Below are 26,406 nucleotides of genomic sequence, written 5' to 3'. Positions count from 1 at the left end.
GGTTTTCTGGGGGGTGATTTTGTCTGTTCCTCCCTTCTCCCCCCACTCCATCTGGACGCCTCCAAGTGGAAATGCTGCTTTTATTCTAGAGCTGGTCTGCTGTCAGGTCACGCTGCAGATATGGAGCTACTGTACCTATCTCTTGGCTCAATTTTGTGGCCTGCAGTGATCTCCCATTGCTTCTTTAGCTTTGCTTGTTCTTTTTTTGCTTTTCTTTGAGAATGGGCCTGGCCGGATTGTTATTTCTTCTGTTTTCTTCCTCTTCAGTAGGCAGAGGTGGTGGTGGGGGGGGTAATCTGAATAATTTGTCTGTGGCAAACCAACCGGTGTACCAGCCCTTTGGGCGCACAGCTGTCAGGTGGGGGGAGGTACTGTGGTCCAGTTGGAAATGGTTATTGCTTTTAGGTATAAACTTGCCCAAAGGAGAACTTTGGTTAGGCAGTGTAAATTTGATGTCTGCTGTTATTACTGGCAACTCTCGCCTGTGTAGGTGGCATGCCATGGAGGCCCTTCCTTTCTGAAGGAGAAGCCGTTCAGCCTTGCATGGTGGCTTGCCTTGTCTCCCCGGTTCACCGCCTGCTGCTCAAAGGGGCTGAGTTTTGAATTTTAAAACTAAGCTTTGTCATTCGTGGCTAAGAATATTTTAGTTAACATCTGTAACATCCAGGCTCTTGTTGGAATAGAGTTATCTTTGGATGCTTCTCAGCTGATAACTGGCATTTGGGATAAATTAAGTTCTACACTAACTGCTTTAGGCTGAACTTACCAGAGCAGAGGAACACTTCAGCTACGTAGTCTGTTTATATAAGCAGAGGTGCAATCATTGTACTGCTTTTTGCATAGATTCGTAGCTTGTTTGGGATTTTTCTTATTTACTTATACAAACCTTTCAGCTGGATTCAAGATAAGTCCTTTGTGGAGGAAAAAGGAGAGGATTTTCAGCAGTGCATACAAACAAGCATTCCTACCAAAGATGTGGATCACATCTCTCAAACACGCACAAGTGAATGTTGCTCCTTTGAATGTCCAAGCTATGCAGTTCAGGCTCTGCTTTGTCCCAGTGCAAGATACTTGTTGGTGCTTAGGAGGCTTAGAAAGCAGAAAAGTAAAAGATAACATCTAGTCTAGGGCTGAATGAGGAGGGTAGGGTTACTTAACTTACCTTATTTTCTTATTTATATAATGCATTGAGTGAAGGATTGTCCTTGGCTCGTTATTGTACACGTCAGAAGTTTTGACTATTTACCATATATAATATCACCCTTAATGAGTTAGACGACTTCTCTTTTGAAGTATAAATGAATTCAACCCTGTTTAATTAAAAAAAAGAAAAAACTGAGCTGGCATTATGCAGAGCACATCTGTAAGCTGGGGGAAACTGCTTATATTTTTAATGAAGTTCACATGATGTGTATCAGTGTTTTTTGTGGGTGAACTAACAGAAAAGCAGGCAATGAATTCGGGGCTCCCAAGAATACGAAGCAATCCATTTAAGAAATGAAATGGCAAAAGCAACTTTGGTCAACCTGTGATTCACACAAACTGTAAATGACTTGAAGTGATAACTAGAGTAGCTCTAGGAAGGAAAGCAAGCTTGCCTTAAAAATATATCAGTGTCTCCCTTGAGTGCCTTTTCTCTTTTTGTAAAGAGATTTCCGAATGTCACCCGGAGTGTCTTCTACCCCAGATTTGTTGATAAATTGCATTCTTCTCAAAGACACTGCAGATGCAAACTTGAGATGTTGTTGCCAGCATAGTTGAGCATAGACTTTGAGAAAGTTTCCAGAAAAACCTGCTGATGACTCATTCTAACATTAGGCAAGCCCCTTCATCCCTCTGTAATGGGACTCCTCCCAGTTGTAGCCTTGTGATATGTATATTTACACAGGAATAGTGGAGCCATTAATTTGGGGGGATTGGCTTATTAGAGCCTTTCTGGAGGAGGACAGTTGATTTGGACTAAAACTAGAAACTAAAATGCAGTATTGCTTCTAGCAGCTTCCCAGCTGTCTGTGCTCTCTGAAATCCCATCACTAACTGAGAATCTTATTTGAAATCCTAAGGAGGAAAAATACACATGCTCTTACTGTTGAGTAGAAGAGCTGAAGCAATTTTGTTCAAAAACTGCCTGCTTAAGGGAAGGAGATCCTTCTCATCTCCTCTACAGGCATTAGGTCAGAATCAGGCTCAAGAATCTGTAAATGCGAAATCGTCTCCTTACTTGTCTTTAAAACAAAAATGCACATAAAGTCAAGAAACTATTGTGCTTACAGCAATAAATATTTATAGGACCATGTTCATTTAAACTATTTAAAGCCAATTTTTCTGAGGGAGGCTTTGCCCTATTCAAAGGGTAAGAGTAGCATTAAATATATATCCCTGTTTTCTTTCTACCTTCTTCGGTGTGACTTCTTGATCTGTGTATCTGCTTGTCTGCTGCCTCCTCAGTTTTGGCTGTGGTTCCTGCTGGTAGGACAAACAGCTCTTAAGGACTCAACAAGAGTGTTAGGCTGCCTCTCCCTGAGCAGTGAATTCCTAAGTGGGAAAGAGACTGACAGCCTGATTACAAAGCAGTACCAAATTTTCCAAACAAAGTGACGTTATTCTTGAAGCGGTTTTATTTCCCAGTTAAGATAGGTACAGTCTTTCAGGTGGAAGGCCAAATTTTAACTAATCCTAAGGTTTTTTGAGTCCGTATAACTATCGATAGGAAGTATCTTGTGCTCTAAATTAGTAATTTGGAATAGATAAAAGGTTCTTGTAATACATGCTACATATTCCCATGGGGAAATGGCTTGGTTTCTAAGGTTTTTCCGTATATCAGTTGTCAAAAGAAATTTTTTGCATTTTCTGGAGATGGGAATGATTATAGTACTAGTTCACGTGAAACCTAACTCTGCAAAGGGGAATTGAGTGCCTGACATCAGGGTTGGTGACAACAACTACTTTGTACTTTACGTAGTACTCTCTACCAAGTAGACTTACTGCTCAAAAAATAAGTTTAGATGGCATCAGTGTAAGCAGGAGTCTAAAGTGGAACTGGAAAAAATAGCAGAGGAGTTGGACTGAGCGCTAAACTAGAGCGAGCAGCCCAGACTTGTTTTCCCAGCTTTATTCATTTTGTTACATCAAACTAGATATTGGTCAAGAAAGAGATCAGCTGATAAAATATAATAAGCTTTAAACATGGCTGTTTGCTTTTTCCCCTTAGTGCTGCGCGCCCCGAGGGCCGGGCAGGGCTCCGAAGCAGCCGCTGGCAGCAGATTGACTGCCTTGCTGATGCTGCAATATGCTGTAGAAGTATCGGGCATGGGGTGTGCAGCAGTGCATCTTTTTGTGGAGGATCAAAGCTTGTTCCGGCTGAGATGAAATGTCACTTCTGAAATGAGCTGTACTCTGCTGCGAGCAGAGGTGATCTTCAGGTAGGGGGAAACCCTGTCAGCTGCAGAAATTAAATTGAAACTTCCCTGAATTCGTCAGCTTCTGAGCTGCCTTAAATGAAAAGACAAAAGAGCAGCTTTGTTGCAGGATGGAAAAGCAGCGGCATGGCGAGAGGCTGTCACGCTGCCAAAAGCTTCTGTACCATAGTGGCACCTAGTGGCTGCTGAAGGTGAAGTGGCTGCGCTGTGACTCTGCTCTAAAATCCCTGGGACAAAAGAACAGCCAGGGCTAAACTGTGGAGCCGCTAAAGGCAGGTCCAGGAAAGCGATCGTGGCCGCTTGGCTTATCTGTCTGCTGCAGACTGATGCTCTGCGTGGTGGGGGTAAATGGCTGGTACATACTGGGCTACAGCTAAAGAATCTGTTAATGTGATTAAAATAGAAGTAATGTCTCTTAGCTTTAAATTGCAACTTTCACAATTGTGTGAGCTCTCTGCATGCAGTTGATTTCAGATAGGAAAGAGTAAAAACATCCACGTAAGTGTGTTGAGCAGGGCCTTGGTATGTGCAGCCTGGAACTGTTCTGCTCCTCTATGCAGTTGTGAAGAATAATTAGCCCTTTCCTTAAAAGCTCGTGCTGTGGAGTAATTCTGGTTCTGGAATGGGGACAGGGGAGGGAAAAAGGAAGCGTGGTTGGTTGGTTTGTTTTGGGGGGGGGGGGGTGCTTCATCCCAGTGTCCATCCTTTGGTTGTGAAATAGGCTTGCTTCCACTAATGCAGTGGTGCTGCCTGCTGTCCCTTGGGACAGTGGAGATTTATATCTGTATGAAAATAAATACAGATCATTCACTCGTCTCTGGAGGAAGATAAAATGTAAACTATCCATTTTCTGTGATAAAGCCCTGGAAATGGTTGGAAGTCAAGATAATTATCTTTATTGCTTTTTATAGCACCCTGTGAAGGCTAAAATCCAATTTGTTTTTCAATAACAGGAAGCTCCTGCTGATGACTCAGAAAAAATCCATTTGCTTTATTGACAAACTTGTCTGTTAGGTTATTGGGGCAGTGTTGTACTTGTAGGAGAAAGGAAATACGGTTGGTAACACAGTGGTGGGCTTTTGATATAAATTCAAGGTTTGATATCTAGTGGTGAGAGGGGAAAACAGAGTTGATCTAATTGGAGGGAAGGCATTCTGCTTTATTGAAGACTGTAAACTAGTTTACGCTTTCCAGTGGCTGCCTAGGAATGATGCTTTTTGCCTTGTTTAACCAACTTCTATACACTGGCAGCCTATTAAATTGAGCTCCCCGGGAAGCTAGTTTGCCTGGCCACCTGCCCGCTCCTTGTCTTATTCTCTAACCTCGGCTTTGTGGGGAAGGGGATCGGAGGTGCTGCTGGGCTCTTTCCTGTCTGTGCCTCAGCTGAGGGTGAACAGCACGTTCAGCTTAGTTTAGACGTGTTACTTGGAAGTGAAGTTGCTTTCTTTAAATTTTTTTTTCTTCTCTGCCTTAATTATGAGAGAGAGTCTGTTGACAGTCTCTAACAAACTTTTTGTTTATATGAAGATCCTGGACACCTTTTGTGCGAATGAGTCATTTGTTAGCACAGTCTAATATTGCAGTTTGGGGGGGGGGGGGAGGTATGGTCTCCTGATACTGTGGCTCTGTGAAAAACAGTGTCTTATGCTGCTTGCTCAGCTCCTGGCAAAGGAGGAGTGCTTACTGCCTTGTTTGACTCCTGTATGATATGCATCCGATGGTTTATCTTGGACTAAGAACTTTCCATTTTGAGTGACTAAATTATTAATGGTTTACATGGCTGTCTCTTGTCCCCACTGGATACTGAGTGCAACAAATCTTCCTCTGGTCTTTAAGCACAAAGAGAACTAGTGAAATCGTGTCGCATTCTGAATGATGCCACCTTTTAAACCAAGCCAAGATGCACATGCTTTTCTTGAAGTTTTGAATGGATACCACCCTTCCTCCTCCCTTGCCCAGCCCTTCCTTCCCATGCCTCCAAACAGAAGAGGCTTCTAACAGGCTGTTGCTTGAACCTTTCACTAGTTTTGATCTGCAACTGTAAAAGTAAAAACACAGTGCTGAGTTGCATCAGCCTTTGCTTCCTGACTATTCATAGACCTTTGTGACCCTGATGTGAAACTCCTCAAACAGTTTTCTCTGTAAGAAAAGAAATGAAGCGTGGAGGTAGTGGACCGTGCCCCTGACTTGATAGAGCACTTAGCAAAGGGAGTTTCTGGGCTCACCCCTCTCTGCTTTTTGGAACTTCGTTCTCATGCTGACTGTGGGCTGTGTAATTTGGCAGTACGTGTTGTCATGTGCTGCAGGATCCTAGAGAATGGGTGTATGTGATATACAGGAAGATACTGTTCTTCCAAAATTTAGTGAAATTTGCATCAGTGCTGTTTTACCACCAAGTCTGAGATCTCTTTTAGTGAAGTAAACTTGAATTTGCTTTTTTATTATTATTATTTTATTTCCTTAACAAGTATAGCAGAAAAGCATTTCTGAATTTTCAATTTCTATCCTGTCCCATAGTTGGAAAGAAGAAATCGTGTACTCTGGCAGGCTTTCAGTATCACCACCTTCCAAAATGTCCTCTGAATGTTTCAGGAGGTGATGTTCATTCAAAGATGCTTGGTTTGCAGAGACTAACTTATCAGAGAAACTTCTACGTTTTTCATCTCTCTAGCTAATCCCCCAAAAGTGTGTAACTTAGCACTATCCAAAGTGACAGCATTACAAAACAGTGAATCTTCTAGAGATGGAGTCTTAACAGGCTTTATCCAAGACTGCAAAAGAAAGAGGCAATCTAGGGGTTAACTATGTTTTCAGGGAGGAGGGAAAGAGCTCCACAAGAGTGCTCTTTAGTTTGAAGCAGAGTTCTATTTCTGTTTTATCAAATCTTTGTACCACTTCTCCCTCTTGCTCTACTGCAGGTTTCTGGAGAAAACCGCATTTTCAGTAAGAGTTAAATGGTGGATCTGGGTGGGCAAAGCCGATTTCTTGCCAGTCTCTGAAGACCTGCTCAGTGTTTGCTCAGCTTTTTGTTGGTTTTCTTTCAGGAATTGACTACAAGACCACTACTATCTTGCTAGATGGCAGAAGGGTCAAGCTGGAACTCTGGTGAGTTTGTTTTTAAACTGTATTCACTATAGGACCAGCATCAGTGAGCAGAGGAGTATCGCTAGTGCGATACTGTATTGAACTGTGGAGAATGCGGAACATCGCCTGGTCATGCAGTGAGGCTTACTAGCTTTTCTTCTCAGTGAGTTATTCTGGCAAATCAAACCTCCTTCCGTTAATGAGCAGCACAAACAGCATGCTGTCCTCTTTGCCAGAATGGTCCTATTTCAGTCTTTCTCAGCTGTACCTGATTGTATTCGCATACAGCTCTCAATCACTGGGGAAGCAGTACTATTCTGGCAGTAGTACTGGACTTTCCTTATCACCTAGGAAGAGAAATATGTATGAGAGAATAGGAAAGGAGGAGAAAAGTGTGTGAAGTTGTTTGTTTGTCCCTACAGAAGTCTGGATATTTCTCAATGACTTGGGTAGAAAATTCTAACATAAGCAGCACAATGATTCGACCTCACAGTTAGTGTCACAGACTACAGTAAATCCCTGGAGAGCAGGATTTACTGGAGTGGCCTGACACTGGGATGGAGATGCGAGAATGCTTCAGGTGAACTGTGACTCCTCCTTCCCATGCTGGCAGAGGCAGGAGACCCAGAGTCCTTCTGGCCAGCTTTCTGTCTGTGGTTTAAACTGCTGAGAAGCTGCCACTAGAGTCCTGTAGATGAGAGAGGCGAGACAGCCAGATCTTATTCTGGGTTTCATCCTGATCTGATAGGTGATGACATAGGCCCTTGAACATGAAGTTAAATTTCAACACTTCAACACTTGTATCAACTGGAATATCTGTATGAATTGTTAAGTAGTGAATGAGTACCGGGTTCTTGGCCTCGATGACTGACTTTGGCAATGTACAGACTCGTGGTTTAATTATACATCTGCTCTCAGTTGAATGTCCTCATTTTTGTTATGAAAGAAGAGAAATGGCTAAATTTTCTCTTCTAATTTGTATTTTTCTATGTGGTTCTTATCATATTCTTTTGTTTCTCTTGTAAGATGCCTATTTTAACATTTCAACTCTCTGTGTAGTCACCTCTTGCTTCTATCTTGAAGCCATTTTCTTTTTGTACTGTACTACTTAAGTTGGAGAACCTGCACGTAACCTTCCCTGAGATGCTTACATCATTTTATGATGTCTTAATGATTTTATTTTACTTAATGATTACTCTTAACATTTCTTTCCTCATCCAACCCAATATTTGTTTGTTAGTGGGAGAAGATGGTTTGAGCACAGACTGTTAGATTGAAGTCCATGACCAATAATATGACCCTTGAAAACTTTAGATCTGAAAGCGGGGCTGTCTTGAAGCTTGTGATTGCTGCATTTTTTCATATAGCTGCTGCAAATCCGTCTGTGGGATTGACCAGCCCTCTCTGTGGTTATTAACATGTCTTCACTGGACCAGAATCAAATGGACACATCGTAACAAACATCATAACATTTTTGCTGATGAACCTGAATCTGGATTACATATCAGTGTATACTGCTCAGATCAGAGTGCTGTGCTCTGGCTTACTGTCCCTGATGTTCCCACGGGCACTGAGAAATGTTAGTAATGTGATCAAGCTTACTTGTACTATATCACGAGTGGCAGCCAGGACATAGGTTAGTGTTTGTAAAGCCCCTTGTCCCAGTGAGCAGTACTTCCCTAGTACTGTTCCTGAGCTCTGTGTAGGGTATGCCAGACTAGGTCTGTCAAGGAGGTTTAGATATAAAGGCACTTCCTTTCATATTCAGTTAAAACTTGTTTGGAAAAGTAAGTGAAACTAGCCAGTGCAAGAAAACTTCTCCTGTCTTCAATCATTATGTTCATTTTATGTTAGGTTAGCTTTTAACTATGACTAGGAAAGATTTGTGGTCTCATCCTGATTTTTTTTGAACTGCCAGTGGACTATAGAGAACTAGATAAAAGATCCTTTGCCCAAGGAAATGAAATGACTTGCATCTTGGCACATCCTAAGGTAGTGCCGAGTGATCTTGTTTGTGCCTGCTCCATGGGAAACATGATGACAGGGAGGAACTCTGGGATGCATCATACTGAAAAGAAAAGTGGCAATGCACCCAAGGAATATCTTCAAATTTTTCCTGAAAATACCTTGCAGAGCAGTTCTGGTATCATGCATGTTCCAAAGGTCTAATGAGGCTGACACTGCTTGGTTTTTAGTCCAACAGGAGATGTGTGGTACGGGATTTGATTCTTTAGCGTTCATAGCTGTAACTTTAATTTTCTTTGTTACAGGGACACATCAGGGCAAGGAAGATTTTGTACCATTTTCAGATCCTACTCTAGAGGAGCCCAGGTAAGCTTGCTGTCAGTGTTCTGATAGGGGATATTTGCTTTTTCTTCTGACTGTAAAAATCTTTCACTCTGTAGTTAAGAGCTCTGAAGAAGAATGCATCAAGCATCAGAAGGATGGGAACTATGTTAACGCACTATATATTTTTTTCTGCCTAGTACTCTGTTTTATGAAACAGTGGGAGAGAGGGGAGGGAGAGTGACAGACTTTGCTACAGAAAAGGTCTATTACAGACTAAATTCAATATTAGTTTCTAGACTAGGGGCTGAGAAAACAAAGATTATAGAGGACAAGGCAATTCTCACTCTAGATCTGCCTTCGCTTTAATGTGGGGATTCATGCTTTCTGAGGTTTGTCAGATTTGTTTAAATATGACAGCAGCTTTCCCAATGGAATTCTTCCAGTCTGTGTTGCATTCAAGTCAGTTCCAAAAATAGGGCTTCTCCAGCTTGCATGTTTGATACAGACGTGAAACTAGAGCAGCTGAGTTGGATTTTAAAGTGCATTCTTTAAAACATGAAACAGAGCATTAAATTTTGAACATCTCCTTTGGGCCCTGCTCCAGAATAGAGACTAGATTCTGAATATCAGAAATATCTTGTGGTTCTTCTGAAAAATTGCTGTTAGTAATCCTTTCTTGCTGTGCTAATGTCATCCTTTTAGTAACATGATGGGGGGCCTCTAGGATAAAGTCTTCTTAAGTTAAATGAACTTAAAAAAGACTTCCTGCAAATTTACTTGTGCTTTAGACATGAGATCGCTTAGACTGGGATGTGCTGCTGATACCTCCTACAGTGTCTCATTTATTCTTGCTTGTGCACATCTCTGGTGTTGTGGATGGCTTTGAGGCAGCTTTTTTTGAAGCTGAGGCCAACTTCCTGGTTATTGCAGGAGTGCAAGGCACAGGAGTGTTGGTGTGCAATGGGAGAGTACGTAGGCCTCAACTTAGATGTTCCATCCAATGCATGAGTTTAAAGACAAACTTCCCTCTACCCATACTATATTTCAGAAAACTCTAGAGCTTCAATACTAATATATCCCTTTGCTTGAGACCATGCCCTATCCCTTATCAGTTATAAATGAACAGAGTTGATCAGTGTGGTATTCTGATGGCCTCATAATTTAGCTTTGGTCAGTGAGAAACCGCTGTGGTCGGATGCCTGAATCAAACCAGGAGTAGAAAGTGAAGAGAGGGCAGGCTCCCAACTGCAGTGTGTCTAGTAGTATCGTCTGACCCCTTTTACCTCAGTCTCCAGCATGACCTGCTCTTCCAGACTGCTGTACAAAAGACTTTCTCCCCTTTGTGTAGACTGTGAGCTCCTTGGAGCAAAGGCTGCGTCTTGGTAAAACTTAACCCAGTGGAGCCTGCACCACGTGATAGAATTCCTAGCTGCTGCTGCCAGACAAAGACCTAGGGCAGGTGTGAGAGGAACAGTGATGAAAATACTTTTCTTTGGTTGAAAGAGTGGACTGGTCCTCATTTGGAACCACTCATCTTCACTGGGACAGTGAAGCTATTTTACTTCTGACATTTTCAAGAAGATGTCCCTGCTCAAGGTATTCACTTGTGAAAACACATAGCTATTTACTCAGGGAAGCAGTATGGAGTCTGCAAAAAAAATGGGCAATTGGGGAATGCGTCGAGGTGCTCAAGGAAAGTCCTTTCACATGGGATGGAGTAGCCACAGACTGGGCAAAAAGTGACTGCTGTGGGGAAAAAGGAAAACTCCAAAGAAGGTCTGGTCCCTGCTAGGAGACAGTTTCTTCTCTTGGCAATCTCTCTAGCGTTTCCTTTAGAGGATTCAATTCTTACCATTACACTTGAGAAACAATAAAGTGGGGAGGGGAGTCAGGTGTGCTTCCCTCAGTTCAAGCCACTTGTCACACCATGCAGCTGCTTTGTGTATTTTATTAAGTACTCACTATTCAGATATTCTTACCCTATTCTCACTCGACCCCTCTAAAGGCCCATCAGGTTCCTGAGGCCAGGCCCTTGCTCTCATGGGCAACCTGTGAAAGTCCTCTTCAGAAACTCAAATTTTGAATTCATTCTTAAAGCTCCTCCTTGTACTCCTTATGGGAAGTCCAGTTCATACAGTCTCAGTCCTCTGCTCAGTAGGACACTTTCGATAGCTTTCAGCTTAAAGGTGCTCATGGCCAGTTTATACCAAGTTATTCTTGTACAAATATCACCCAGTGCTTTAAAAAGAGCTTTTCCCCTCCCTGGCACCTCTCTTCTCTGCTGTATTTATTCTTCCTTAGCCTTTGGCTTATAAGGGTTAAACAAACTGTTTCCCTTTTCTCCACCTGGATTTGTATCGGGCTTCCTACAGCAGAAGTCTTGAAGTCAGATGATAACAAGATAGGAGAGAAGAAAGTGAATAGCTGAGGCAGAAATTTCAGTAGAAACACAGCATTAAAAATACCTTGAAGAAACGGACAACTCAGTAGCATTTTATCTCTTTTTTCCCCTGAGACCACACTGGGCTAAGTTGTCTTTACGCTATCGATGAAAAAACTGTATCACAGACCTGCTAAATGGCAGCTTTCAATCAGAGGAAGGGCAGTATTGCGAAGCTAATGTTATGCCAGAAGTAGTTAGTTTCTGGATGCTGAAAATAACTGAAGGCATTGAAGCCCATTCTTGCAGTGCCCATAGGCATCTACTATTAAAAAATAAACAGTCGTCTTGCTTTGGTTAACCATTAAGAGTTTAAATTAAGATACTTTCCTCTTTCAGGAAGTGTTGTGAAGAAAAAGTTACAGAGACAACATTTGTATTCCCACTAATATAGGAATATTAATGTATTGCCACATGGGAGCCAGATCATCTGATACCAAAATGGATCTAACTTTTACTTCCAGTCACCCGGTGAGGACTGAACCTGAATTCTAGTCATTAGCCTACAAAAAGCACCTACTTTTCACAGTGCAATGCTCATCTCAAGAATACTGTTCAGAGAGCAGTAGTGATTTTTCACTTGGGAACTCCTTCTACAGGGCAAGCTCACTGTTTAGGGCTATTTTGCTGTTTTTGAGGGTGAAGGTTGACTGTTTTAGCAGATCAAGATTGAGGCATCACAAAACTAGTTTGGAAAAGGGATTTTTGACACAAGCAGAATGCTGGGACCTGGCAGACTTGAGGAAAACCTGCTTTTCTGCAGAAGTGAGCAGCAGATGTCTGGAAGGTCTTTGCATACCCTGGCATTCAGTATTAAATCATTCACATTAAAGACCCCTCCGTCAAGTTGGCTGTTGAGGTTTATTGTGAACATCTCTCTTTTACACAGGTTCCTTGTGGGAGATAAGCAGATAAGATGAGCAAGGCAAGCTTTTTCAGAGACTTTAAAGCGAGATTTTTCTAAAGCAACGCTGATGAGTAGAATGGAAGGGCAAGATGTTGCTGTCCCAAGTAAAGAAACTATCAAGAACCTCATCTTGAGGAAGAAAGATATAAGCAGTCCATTTCAAACTTTAGATCAGACAGATACATGACACCTTCTGGCATCCAGCATCAATGTGTCAAGAGAGACAGGCTGTAGGAATCCAGTGGAAGCACTGTATGCAGTATAAATGCCTCACAGCTCCATTTCAATTTCTAGACAGATGTAAATCTTTCAGTGCATCCACACTTGCAAACTATTTCTCTTTTTAAATAGTCACCATGTGTCACAATGCCTTGGTATTTTTGGTCCCCAGTGAAGAGAGTAACGTTCACTTTAAAATGCGTAACTGGAGAGCACAGCACAGAATTGTCTGCAAAAACTGAGGCCAAAATCTTGGACTCGGTTCAGGACCAGAAATCCCATCAGCGTATAAGGTCCTTTAGAGAATCTTGCCTGTGGGCTCTTCGGACAAAAGCTGCCATGGGACAGTTTGTAAGTGTGTAGTGATCTCCTGTGGCCTTGAATTACTATTTGTGCTTGGCAGTGTGCAATTCTTGCATTGTAAGTGCTGGTGTTGTAGTACTACTGGAAAGAATTTCCAAAATGTGAATGCATATGCTCTAGTAAGGGGCTAGCATGGGATATGTGCTTCTTTTATGCTATAGATAAAGCAGTATTAAATTATTAAGAGTGTTCAGCAGGTTTGTAGAATCACAGGGTATCACTTGGGTTTCAGGGGCTTGTCACGAGGATCACAGATCTTTCTTGCTCTCCCTCCCTGCCATGCCTAAGTGATAACTTCTTCAGGGATGCATGAGCTCTTTGGTTCAAGGAGGAGGCTTGTAGCATACTGATGTGACTGAGACCTCCCTCCTTTTCTCTCCTTGCTTCCCTGGGGTTTGAGGTTTCCCCCCTTCTAGCACAACAGCTTTCATTATCCCTTCCCTTTTAGGAGTGTGTTAGGCCAGCAGGTCCTGGCAGCATTGCTTCAGGATCTCTATTTGGGGCAGAGGAGGAGGAATGCTTTCTGGGGATAGCAGCACTGACCTCTAGGCACTGAGGGTGAGGGGAAGAGTATGGAGGCCAAATCAACCTGACTGGAGGGGCAGAGGAGGGTAGAGGTGGAAATCCAGCAGTATTGTTACCTGCAGAACAATCTAGGGGAGTCTGTAGTACTTCAGTCTTCAGAATTGTTTTGGTGTCTCATATCTCTTGTGTTTCCAAATTTGCAGTAGTGGTGGTACTTCAGTACACTGGTATCTTTCCAGAGAGTGCAGACAGCTTATTTGCCATACGAATGGGAGGAAGGAGAGCATTTTCAAAGTAATGCTTTCTTCAGCAGAAAGAGTCAGCTAGCCTGGCTTCTGTTTTAAGGTTCTGATCTAATAGTGATGGGTAGCAAGCAACGAATGTCTCTTGCTACTGTAAAATGAGGAACTGGACCTTGCATCTTTGCAGCTGATTGCAATATCCCTTTTGTGAGATACATGCTGGGTCCTGCAACAGTTGGGAAGTTTTGGTCCCCTTTCACTTGTGTGCAAGAACTGCATGATGCTAAATCAGCCCCTTAAAAATTCAAATGTTAGTTGGGAAGTGGCATTTGTTCTTGATCTTTACAAGAGTAAAGAAATACCTGAAACTTTAGGGGCTGCCATATTTCAAAAGAGTTTATCTTAATTGTTGCAGTGTAGCATATGGTGAAAGGTATTTAGTTGAGCTTAAAGGTGCTTCAGAAGTCTTTTGTTTTGCTCTCTTATTGTTGCTCTTTGACCTTTTCTACTTGGCCATACCTGCAAGCAGGACTGGTACACTGATCTCTCGACTGTCGCATGCAATTGTGGCTTTTACAGCTGCTAAGAGCAAATGCCAGCTATTCCAGCAGTCATGATGGAGGGGAGAAGGAAGATCATGATGGTGTTTTCTAGTCTAGGGTTAATCATTGCTGATGTCCTCATGTGCTGGTGACTTAAACCGGTTCTTGAAACATGGCCTACCATCATTTCACAGCCAGTGTGATATACAGAAACTTAAATTCTTCATGAATTGTTTCAGACCATCTATAGAAAGACATAACCAGCATTCAAAAATTCTTCCATCTTATACCAGAGCTGCAGCCCTAACAGAATAACAAATACTGTTGAGTTCTGCTTAGGTGGCTGATCTGAAAAGTTGCTGTTTGTCCTGTTCAGGGCTTCGTAGTGTGCAGGGAGGTGATGGCATTTTTGGCAACTCGGGAGGCTCTTGAGATGTACTCTTTGCTGTACCCCTTACAGCTTTTTCAGTTGCTGCAAACACTTAGCTGTGTCATGTCACTTCCATGGAGGTTGTTCAGCTGCTGGAAGAGTCAGCCCCTGCCTGTCAAGCTGTTTACTGAGAGCTGAATGATAAATAAACCTCCCAATATGTTATGCTGTTAGGAAATTATCTGGCAGCAGGGTGTAATTGCCCCATGAGCAAGATCCGGGTAAATCCAATTTGAGCACCTGCAGCAAGCTGAAAGCAGTCTCAGGGACGTGATTCAACTTCCCCCCCTTGGCTATGCAGACAGATCTCTGTAAGCTACTGCTGAATACAAGTTTAACTTTTGTCAAAGTAAGTGTCCATATGTGCTGCTTCATACAATAACAGATGATCTTTTGTATTACTTGTTCATTGTGTGAGGCAGCACATATATGGAAATTTCCACTGCTGTTATGCTTAGGCTTGTGTTGATGTACAGGTAGTGGTATGGAATTGAACAAATTTAGTGTTCAATTCAGAGTGGAAATGAACTTTGAAAATTAGGTGTCAAAAGACTTGAGAACAGTTTAGTGATGAGTCCAGTCTCCTAACGCAGAAGCCTGTAGACAGGTTGGGGAGAAGAGGAAGAAAGAATGCTTGAGCTGTTGATGAGTTAAATTGGTGGGGGCTCTAGAATAACCTAGATTTGAGAACTTGCTTGTAAAGTTTGGGTAGAGCCTTTCACTTCTCTATGCTATGGAAACTAGGGGAGATTGGGGTGCCAAACACTTGAAAGTTGTTTTGTGAAACCAAATATTACTTGAGAGGTATGGAGATAATTATGGTGGTCACAGTGATCTAGGCTTTTGGAAAGAGAACCATTTAGGGTGCAAATGGAAATGTTCATTTTTATGGTTAATTAAAATTTCAAGCACATTATTCCAATTTTTTTTTTTTAAGTGGAAAAAAAGGCAGATCCTAGTTGGAATTGTCAGGAGAGATGGAGCCAATTCCCTGTCTGCATGCATGTCTGTGTACTGTTCTCTCTAGGAGAGAAAGTAGTAATGACAAAGTGTATTTGGGATGTGTCATATAGAAATGTGGTGTCTGGAGCATACCTGTATTGTTTGGAAGAAGTACAAAGCATCTGGCAATGCCACACATTGGAGAGAGTTTTTTAAGGCTGCTTCATCCATCTCATGTTGAGTAAATATAAAGCTGGTCTTAATACCCGTGCTGGGAAAGATGGGGACAGAATCAAGGTTTTAGACAGCTTGGCCTTGGTGTTTCCTGATCTTTGGAAAGTTTGACCTGAGAATTTTAATTCTAAATGTGTGTGCATGGAGCTGTGTTCTGACTTTGGAGGGTAAACTTGGGGAGACGGTGTGTCTTTTCTTGCATTTAGAAAGTATCGTCTTCACTTCCACCTTGCTGCTGAGAACTTGATGTTGCGTTTTTGCTGATGTTTTATCCTTATTCCTCTTTAAGGAGATCTTAGGGTGCACTTGCCAGCATGCTTAAAGATGCTTTTCTCCTAGAGCATATTTCTGGCAGAAGCAGGCTTGACAAACTAGGTCTTGAGTCTGTTTCTGTTGGCTAAAGGAACGTCAGTCCAGAAATCAAGTAGACTTCATTTAACTTGTTCACAGTTTGTTTATGTCTTGGAAGGGGATCATCAAGCTCTTTCTGTTTTGTTATTCCCTGGCTGTCATGCACTCTTTCAGTAACATCAAGCAGACTGGAGCTTTTCATTCACATGTGCAGCCTTGGAAGCTAGAGGTCAAAACTCATATAGCAAAAATGAAAATAAAGCTCAGTATCTCCGTTTGCAAAACACACCTAAAACATGATGTAACCTGGTAGTGGGTAGTTTGTGATTGGGTTCTTGAAAAGTACTATTTTTGGTTTTGCAGGGGGGTTTTTGATTTGTTTTTTAAACAAAGAATAATTATTATTTCCTACTCTTTTGCCTACCTAGACCTAGAAGAAATCAAAATTCTTTCCTCCAAAAAACCCCACCCTCCAATTCTTTTTGAGTATAAAGTCTTATTTTAACTGTTTTAGAAATGACAGCCCAAAAAATTATGGGACATGAATGAGCTCTAAGCTTTCCCTGGAAGAAACCTAAGATCAGTCTGCTCCCCCCACCATATACACATATGGATAATCTACTTGCTTACTACTTGCGTGAAAACTTATTGTCAAGTCACTCAGAATAGCCTTAAACCAAAACTTTGAAGTGCTTGTTTTTCATGTTGGGCTATCAAAAATGAAAAACAACCCACCATGCAAGATTTACCTTTCTTACCTTTTCCCCTTCTCTTGGTATGTTTCATCCTTTCTGCAAATGGCACAAATGCAAACGAGTAGATATTAGAAGGGCAATGAGGCCAAAATGGCCAAGCTTCAGTTAGAAAGCCAACTGCATGGAATGGGAGTGCTGTACAGGAAGGAGGAGGCTAACATTTGGGAGTCAGAACTCTTTTTGACCAAGATTAAAAGAAACTATAGAAACTGGGCAGGCTTTGTAAGAGCTGCTTGCTCTGAGAGAGGTTTTGAAAAAATGGGAAACAAAATCACGTATGCTGGGTGTGCCAGTATAGCTTGAAGAAAGACTGTTTTCCCAAATGATGGGAATGTTTTAAGTGCCAACCTAAGACATGGCATTATTATGAGGGTTCAAATGCCCCAGTGTTTCTTTCCAGTGTACTTTAAATCTCATTTTTCTGATCATTTTTCGTGAACTTATGAGGTATATCACATCTCTGTACATGGTTTCTCAGTTCACCCAGTGCATCAAGGGCTTTGGCAGCAGCAAATAATTTAAAGTTGTGTTACAAGAGGACTGAGTGGATTGAGTTTCTTGTTTGGGTAGTAGATCTTCTGTTTAAACAAATAAAGCAGCAGCTTTGCTGGAACGTTAGGATACTTGGTGGGTCATTGACTTCTACCAGGATGAATGTTAGGCAAGTTGTCAGCTCTCTCCTTCACTGAGCTGTTTCTGGGTATCTCAGGTAGAGAAGACTAGGCTGTCAAAGGAGACATTCTCTTGCCAACTTAAAATATACTTTGGTTGCACTGGGGGCTTGCTGTAGGGATGACTGTTCCTGGAGGACACCCCAGATTAAAAGAAGACTGGTTCTGCCAAACTTGCTGCTAAATGATCTGTCATCCTGGAGTCTATACCTTGAACTGGTTTGTTTTGCCCTCAGCTTAGTCTTATTGCTCCTGAGTTATTTTCCATGTGATGCTTTATGTTGTGCCTGGCTGTGCTACCTTCTCTCAGCAATATGAGTTCATCTGTTCTCTAGTTCACATTTCTGGGTATCTTCAATTATGATTCTGCAGAGTGAACCTTGAAGTTTGTCATCACTTGAAATGTTCTCGACTATGAAGGTAGAGAGAGGCGACAGGTTGGAAAAACAATAGGACTAGCTGCTCCTTGAGACAATTCTCTAAATCCTGTATGTGCCTGACCATTGCTAAGAGGTAACTTCTGATGCATCAACTTGTGTGCCTGCAGGGCCAGACATAGCCTAGTTTCCTTGTGGCTCTCCTCAGAAATACTTTGATGCAAAAAAAGCTTGCCTGGTAGGTGTTGCTGTGAACCTGAGTGGCCTGTTAGCTAGGCTTGGAGCAAGGGTGAGGACCCTCTGAAGTGCTGCTGCATGTTGTCACTGGTGCAGACACAAACTTCCCTGTGTCAAATTGTGCCTGTCTCAGTCACCAACATCATGGTGCTACACCTCAAGAAGCGTCTAGGGAAGACAGGTGTAGGCCTGAGTGTGCAGTAGGTACCTCTCCTTTTTAGAAGAAGGAGAAAAGGGAAAAGCCACTGGAAAATACAATGCCACAATACTATACCACTGGCTAAGCAGAGTGAAAGAAGAATTTCCATCTTGCAGCACAGGATAGATGGATGGTGACTGTTTTAGTCCCTTCTTAGGAATTGATAGGAATTACGAGCAGAGTTGCTGTGTTGGCTGTCAAGCAACCACTGGGCAGCAGGCTGGCCCAGGACAAGTTGCATGCCTGAGCAGCTTCCTTTCCTGAGGACCCAGCAGATTTCCTCAGCAGTGGGTGGTAGTAAGGGGGCCTTTACAGCTGGGCTGCCTGTGGCTTACTACTGCATCTTCCCTCTGGTTGGTCTTTAACCATTTAAAGCTTTACAATTCATGTTCTGACTCTGCTTTTGTCATCTTGAGCTGTGTCTCCTACAGTGCAGGCTTCCTCCTCTCATTCTCATGTGCACACATGCACCCACATGTATGTGTGGGCACAGAAACCGAGCACTGGGAGAGTATTCTGGGGAGCAGACATGTGCTTGGCCTGTTCAGGTAACACTGCAGCTATCAGCTGTTGGTTCCCGTCAGTGACAGGATTGTGCACTTGGGAGAGTTTTGATCTGATCTGGTCTGGCTCTTACATTGACTAATCTGCTAGAGTCACTGTAGCTATGTTTGTTTTCTGCCGGTGTGGCACAGACAATTAGCAGCATTGCCGGCTTTTAGCAAAGCTTAGTGTGGACCCTGATCCCGAGTTCTTAATCCTCCAGATTCTTGTTACCTTGATTATTGAAATCACTCAACTTCTTCCCTGACAGTAAAAGGAACACAGAATGAAACAGATTCTAGAGGAGAAGAAAAATGTGCTGGAGAGAGGTGTGCTGTATAAACTTTGTCAGGATCTGCTACCATCCTGCTATTTAACATAGCTGCTCTGCATAAGGAGAAAGGAAATAAGCCTTTCTGCCTTAGTGACTTAGTGACAAGTGCATGCTTTGCGCAGCCTTGCTTCCTGGATCTGCATGCTAGTCCCATGTTGTTATTCCAAGCAGATTCAGAAAGCAAGATTGTGCAAAACTTTTATTCATCCAATCACAAATCTGATACAAAATCACCGAGGCAGGTTCTCCTTTGCAAAGATTCTGCTGCTTTGGAAATGATTTGGGAGATGCTCAAGCAAAAACGGAATGGGCGCCTTTCCCAGAGCTGCTAACTTGTTAGAAATGGGGGTAAATTCCTCTCTAATGGATCTGAGTTAGTACAGACTTGCTGCATATTTGCGTACTTGCTAGGGCTAAAACTGAGGCAAATTGAGAGATGAGACACTTCTGTGGTCTCAGCCTTTTAGTTTTTGAATATAGAAATAGTCTTTTCAGGTGCATCTCCCTTTTAGTTTGTATAGTATGAAACTTCCTAATTGCATGTTCTCTTTTACTAGGGAATTCTCTTGGTGTATGATATCACTAATCGTTGGTCCTTTGATGGGATAGATCGGTGGATAAAGGAAATAGATGAGGTAAGTTGAGCGAAAGAACATATGTAGGGTTTTTAATGCACCATTCACACACTAGGGCTACTGGCCTTTATGGCTGTGAAGAGCCAACATGTATGATAGTGTGGGAAGATAAACGTGATGCATGAGTGCAGTGGTCTGTGATTAAAAATCCTGGGAGGCTGCACTTTTGAGATAGGGATGGGAATGGCTCTGCTGTGGAGAATCATTGCAATCTACTAATCAGCAAAGCGAGGGGACAAGTGCCTGCTCTCTACTTCTGTATAAATCCAGAATAGCAACAAAGGGCTTGGGAATAGCCAAGAAACATAGGGAGATTACTTCTAAAATGGATTCTAAAGAGGATAAATTAGCCTTTCTCATCATCTAGTCCCAATTGCTTGGCAGTCACTCATCATCAGAGCAGCTTCTATTTCTTACCCCTTTGCTGCTACTGAAGGTAAGTAAAATACCAGACATAAGCTCCCATTGCTAAAGGCAAGCCATGCTTTTCCATCTTCCTTTTTTTAAAGCATGCCCCAGGTGTCCCTCGAATCCTGGTGGGAAACAGGCTTCACCTTGCCTTCAAGCGGCAAGTACCAACAGAGCAGGCCCGGGCCTATGCGGAGAAGAACTGCATGACGTTTTTTGAGGTCAGCCCGCTGTGCAACTTCAACGTCATAGAATCCTTCACAGAGTTGTCTCGTATTGTGCTCATGCGGCATGGCATGGAGAAGATTTGGAGACCCAACAGAGGTTAGTAGTGGGGAAGATGCTCTGAGTGGAGAAGGCATGACGGCTGACTAGGCTGAAATGGAGGGATATGGCTGTCTGCCTCCCCTGAGGTGGGAGGCATGTTTACTAGTAACTGTGGGATCTGAAAGCACCTGATGTTGTGGCTCAGATGTAGCTTGTCTAACTTGAGGCATTTCGTCAAGTTGCCTGTATTACTGCAGGAACCCTGCAGCTGACAGTGAGGTATGGGCAGCTCTGGAGGGCAATGTGGCGCATGTAGGTTCTGAATTGCTCTGGAGCATCCTACACCTCTCTCTCTCTGCTCTAGATGAGACTGAGGGCAATTAAGCTCACAACTTAAAAGTACTTCAATCAAATATTTGTGGGATGAATCCAAGTGTAAACACCTCTGTCTTTATCCTTGTCTGAGCCTGTATCTCCAGCTTCAGAGAGGCATGGAGGCTGAGTGAATCCAAGGCAACACAAAGTGTTGAAAGGGACTAAATTACATGCCTATTCCAGACATGGAGCAGTTTGCTGGAATAGTCCAGCACGTCATGCACACATCTGCAGTGTGGCAGATTGTGAGCTGAGTCCATACTGTTTCTCAGCATGTTGCATTTGAAGTAAAATAGTTTTAGGTCCCACATTTCTGACTGGAGGTCGCAGTGTGCCCCACTGACAGATTAAGCAGCAGGAGTTTTATATCCCCACCTGTGGGGTTGTCTGCCTTCATATGGGTCCTAAGTTCCTGCTCATTGGGGAAAGGAAGATCCTATTAGCTAGCCCCCATCACCAGATCACTGCACCTGACCTTGTTGGTATGCTGCTGTTTCATACTTGTGGAAGGCTGGTGAGCAGGAGAGAAGCAGTCTGGGCTGAATTTGCAATTCAGACAGTCTTCATGCCAGAGGTAGAAGGTTGCATCCTGACAGCAAGTTCCTCGGTGCTAGGTCACACCATGCTCTGTGCTGACAGCTTGCCTTATGTTGAGCTAGTGTAGCTGGGTAGCTAGCAGCTGGCCTGCAGTTGTGCTTTGAAAGTGAAGTTCTCTTTGCTGTAGACCTCTCCTGAATCTTTTCCAAAGGCAGGATTTTTAACTGCTGGCTTCCTGCGCTGCCTGCTCTGGAATAGCAGAGAGGCTTTTACGAATTGCAGCCTTCTGCAGGCTGGAGGTGAAAGCATGCCCTCATGTGGCCAGTTGCTGAGAAATCCCATCCGAGTAGACTTCCCAAAGCAGATTTGCATCTTTTGCACTGAGTTAAGAAGACACTGGGAAGCCTTAAGTGGCTGAGCCTTGTTCTGGTTTGGTGGGATCTTTGCTACTTCAATCACTCAGCAAAGAGCCTGCTCCTTGGCAACTCTTTGCCAAACCAATCCCAAATGGGAATATGTCCAGCCTCAGGGCTTGCAGAACCTGTTGCCTGCTTTCCCCGAGCCTGTCCTTCAGGTTGCCAAATGGTAGCCTGAGAAACCGAGTGTCTAGCAGGAATGTGAGCAAGGCCCCTACCTATCGTGTCCACTGTGCTAGGAGGAGTGGCAGTAGTGTCTACCCCAGTGCTGCCACCAAAGCTGGTGTCTCAAAAAACGCTAACCTGTAAAGGCAGAGCTTGCCTGGAATTTAGGACAAAAGGTTGTGAATAAAGGATTCCCAACTAATCTGTTCTCTATTCAAGGCCTCCTAGCTTTCCTCTTAGCTTTTCTACTCTAAGAAACAAGAACTACACAGCATAAAGAATTGTTGAAGGAAGAAGCCTGTCCTTGCAATATTGACTGTCTGGTCTTTTCTCCCACCAGTGTTCAGCTTACAGGACCTGTGCTGCCGAGCCATTGTGTCCTGCACCCCAGTCCACCTCATTGACAAGCTGCCATTGCCTGTCACCATCAAGAGTCACCTGAAATCCTTCTCTATGGCAAATGGGATGAATGCAGTGATGATGCATGGCCGGTCATATTCTTTGGCCAGCAGCGGGGGTGGGAGCAGCAGCAAAGGTAACAGCTTGAAGAGATCCAAATCAATTCGTCCACCCCAGAGCCCCCCACAGAACTGCTCACGCAACAACTGCAAGATTTCTTAGCAGGATGGATGCGCCGTGAGCTTCTTAATATATCCACACTCACCCACCGATGTACAGATGTTTGCACACTTAACCCTTTTCGACTGGATTCTTTCGGATGGGCTTTGTTTGCTTTTCCGACGGTGCACGCAAGATTGGGAACGTGCTCATGTTTGGCTTCGTATATGAAGTGTGGTGCCGGCTGGATCTCATTGGACTGGCAGGGAGAGGGGTCTGCCAAGTGCCCCTCCAAGAATGCTTTAGGCTTTGCCTCTCAGCCTGGGGTGGAAAATTCAACAGCTGCTGGGTTGGGGCAGGGGGGGAGGGGAAAAAGCTCATCCAGCCTCAGTAGAGGAATGGATTTAATGGAAGATTGAGAGGCTTAAGGGAGTAGGCAAAGAGAGTCTGTGCTGCAACTTTAACTCTTGGATTCCTGAACAGATAGCTGGTGCAATAGTGATCATTGGATGTAGGAAAAAAGAAATGGGCACAGGGGACTGATGACAGTTTCCACCAGGACGTTAACCTGCTGTTGCCAAAAAAAAAAAAAAAAGAAGAAGGGGGGGCGAGAGTTGGCCAATTGGAAAGTTGAGGGAAGCAGTTTGCTTGCCTTCTTCATCTATTTATGTAAATATTATATATATATATATATATATATATATATGCATATAACTTGGGGGTTTTTTAAGTTTTTTTTTTTTAAGAAGCAGTCAGGGAAAATTTTATGCAGCCATGTAAATAAAAGCATTGGATTAACTTTTCCAGTGTCAGCAAAAGGGGAGAAGTGGGGGATTTTAAGGTGAAAACATACAAATGCTTTAAGAGACTTTCAATCACCCCATGGGTTTACTTTTTTTAAATACTACATATACAGAAGGAAAGAATAATTTGTGTTGCATACTCCAAGCTACTTTATTGTGATTGTTCCCTAAAACTTACAAGTACTGCAGGCAGGGGTGGGGTTTAAATCAATTGAGGGACAGAGTGGAGACACCAAGGATGTGGATTTGGGGTGGGGTGGGGTGGGGAATAGGCAGGACAGAGATGCGACTCTGAGGTTAGAACTCTCACAGCCACCTGATGCCATGTTCACTTTGCATTTTCTGATGTGCAGCTGATCGGGGATGGAGAAGCAGAGGGTAGAAGCATCAAGTCTAAAAGCAGAGAAAAAAGTGCAGAATCTGTCTCCTACTGCTGCACAGCTTGGACTGCTGTTTCTGGAGTCCTGCATCTGCCATCTAGCTGTCTGGGTGCACCCCTGCTCTCCAGATTCTAAGGTCACTACCCCAGGAGACAGAGGCCCCTGAATCCTGGCTTATTTCTTCTTCCTTATGCCTAAGCTAGTGTCGCTCTGGCTCCTGTCCTAGATGAAAGTGGGGAAAGGAGAGAAGGACCTTTTCCTACTGGAGTGTGAAGGAGCAGGCAGTGATTGGGACTGGAAAGCTAGCCACTATTGGAATATGAAAACTGAAAACAGTATGGAAAAGAGCAGTCACACAAACCATAGGGTTGCATGAAGTGACAAATGCATTCTGCTCGCACGTGGCTGCGGCAGGAAATCAGGAAGGGCAAACTGCTTTGGTCTGTAGTACTGCTCCTGGATCTGAGAGAGCAAGCATGCTCGGTGACAAGAGCTTGAGATATATGCTTGTTGTGGGGGAAGATCTGTCATACAAGGGCATGTGCTTCCATGGTTTAGTCCCATAGTAATGTATTGATTTGTGCTGGAAGTTCACCTGGAAACTTGAAAAAAATCCCTAGCCCTTATTACAGAAATTAAGTAGAGCCTGACAGTGGGACCAGGCTACGTGACAGATTCTTGTGGGCAGTCAGGACAGGTAGTTTGTGAGTAGCTTTCACGGCCTTCAGATCTCGGTGAACTGCTTTTCATTGTGCTGGGCCAGTCTTCTCTTCACTGAGGAGACCTACCTGTACAGCGCTGCCATCTTCCTCTGCTTACTAGCAATTCCTCAAGGCCTTGGCTTGCTCCTCTTCTGCCCCCCCCTCAAAACAGCTTGTTGCATTGCATGGGCAGAATGAAGCTGCAGCAGTTCTTGTGTGGCTGACAACCCACTTTGTTCAGTGGGGCAGGAGGGGGCACGTCCTGGGCTGATACGTCCCCTCTGCAGGGCACTTCTTTCTTCTAAACTAGCTTAGGAAATGAAGGAGCCTTTCCCCTCCCTGCTCTTTAAAACAAAGCACAACCCAGGGGTAGATTTCTTGGCTTGTCTCTAGTGTGCTTTATTGCCCAGCTCAAATGAGCGAGGAGAGAATTAGACCCAAAGGGAGGGGCAGGCAGAGGGGGGAGAGGAATCCTTTGTAGTAGTGATTTGGCTTAAGAGCAAAGCTGTAGCCAATTTTGGCTTGGTGGTGTGGAAGCCAGGGGATTTCTAGAACCTGTCTGGGCTGACTGGCACCTGTTTCCCATCACTTAACATGGAGCAGAAGACAATCACTGGCTCAGCAGCCTGGGAATCCAGGGATATACGGCCAACAGGTGATGGCCCCCCAGCACTGCAAAAGGCAACTTCTGGAAAACATCTTCTGGGCAACACAGGACCACACATGGCCTCTTGCCTCCATGGTAGCCAGGCTCCAGTATATGGGGAGAAGAGGCAGTGAAGGTTTCCATCATGAAATCACAAAGCTGCTGTATGTCTAGAAAAAGACTTTATTTACCTCTGCTTGATTTTTGCCCTGAAGCAAGTGACACCTCCCACATCTTTTGACCACAGTGGATTTTATCCTGTAAAATCTCAACAGATCCTCTCTGGATTGAAAACGGAAGATTTACCTAGAATGTTTGCTCAATATATATATATTTTTTAATTTGAAAGAAAAAGGTTCTTGTGTCTGATATCAACACTAGTCTTTAGCTGCTCTCCAACACTTGTACCATTCCTATGGGGTTGTGGGTTTTGGGTTGTTTTTTTTTTTTTTTTTTGACTATCCTTTTATTTTTTTATTCCTTTGTACAGTCAATGTTGTTCAACTGATTATACATGGTTTTGTTATATATAAATTAAAGCCTTTTTTTGTTTTGAACTACCACTCAAAAGCTGGAAATGTTGCATCGATGTCATGCAGACTGGGAAGTTTGAAATAGAAAGGTTCTGCTCAAAGCAGAATTGGGGATTTGGACCTGCTTACGCTATAGGTGCATATTGCCACTTCTAGCTCATTCAGCAGCAAAATAGTAACTAATGCTAATCTCAGACTTGGGGATTTTAGGTCTTTGAGTCACGATTGCTGGCTTTGGGGGGTTTCCCCTTCTTCCCATGCAGAAGCCAAAATTTTCTTATTAAAAGCTTGATTCTTACAGAATTGCTTACTCTAGGTAGTGAAGCTTTAAGAAAACAAAACATCCTGAGACACATTTAATAAGATAGATGGTTCTAGGAAACCACTGTTCACATCAGCTTGTGGGAGGTTGTGCAGTGGTCCCTGATGCGTAGGAATGGATTTTGCAAGTACAGCCAAGGCCTTAAATAGCTGGAGAGGTGCCTTCTTCAGGGCCTGAGTCTGGCTGAATTTGGAGTGAGTGAGCTGAGTACTGTGGCTTCGCTGTGGCCTAAATGACAGCAGCATTTAGTCATCCTATCCGCACGGGAACGAGCTGCAAGTCAGCCTGCTGTAGAGATGTATTTGAAACAGAGAGGATGCTGCAGTAAGCTTAAGCTTGTTTCTCTTTCATTTTGCTGGTAAAGACTTTTGTATCCTTCAGTTTGAAGAGAGGGAGCTGAGAGCAGCAGCGTCAGTGGCGGGCAAGGAGGAGCCCCCATGGCTGTAGGTGGTGGCGGAGGTCGGAGGCATTGGCTTGGGCGGGCTGGGAGCCTTTGCTTTCAGGGGAGAGAGAAACTTCTTCTTGCCTAATTCCTTTCTCTCTTGCTCCCAGCCCAC

At 43.4% G+C, this 26,406-nt stretch overlaps 1 protein-coding gene across 1 annotated transcript in view; it reads left to right on the top strand.

Moving 5' to 3' along the window:
• RAB40C (RAB40C, member RAS oncogene family) overlaps positions 1-25,551 on the top strand; it is a 39,565-nt gene extending 14,014 nt beyond the window's left edge. The window contains exons 3-7 of the mRNA XM_067306361.1: positions 6,464-6,524; positions 8,774-8,834; positions 19,661-19,738; positions 20,248-20,470; positions 22,247-25,551. Coding sequence (XP_067162462.1) covers positions 6,464-6,524; positions 8,774-8,834; positions 19,661-19,738; positions 20,248-20,470; positions 22,247-22,527 — 704 coding nt within the window. The 3' untranslated portion in view covers positions 22,528-25,551. The remainder of the gene's footprint in view (positions 1-6,463; positions 6,525-8,773; positions 8,835-19,660; positions 19,739-20,247; positions 20,471-22,246) is intronic.
• The last annotated feature ends 855 nt before the right edge of the window (positions 25,552-26,406 follow it).

Source organism: Apteryx mantelli, chromosome 16 (assembly GCF_036417845.1).
Source record: "Apteryx mantelli isolate bAptMan1 chromosome 16, bAptMan1.hap1, whole genome shotgun sequence".
Classification (NCBI taxonomy): Eukaryota; Metazoa; Chordata; class Aves; order Apterygiformes; family Apterygidae; genus Apteryx; species Apteryx mantelli.
This window is presented reverse-complemented; position numbering and strand designations above follow the sequence as displayed.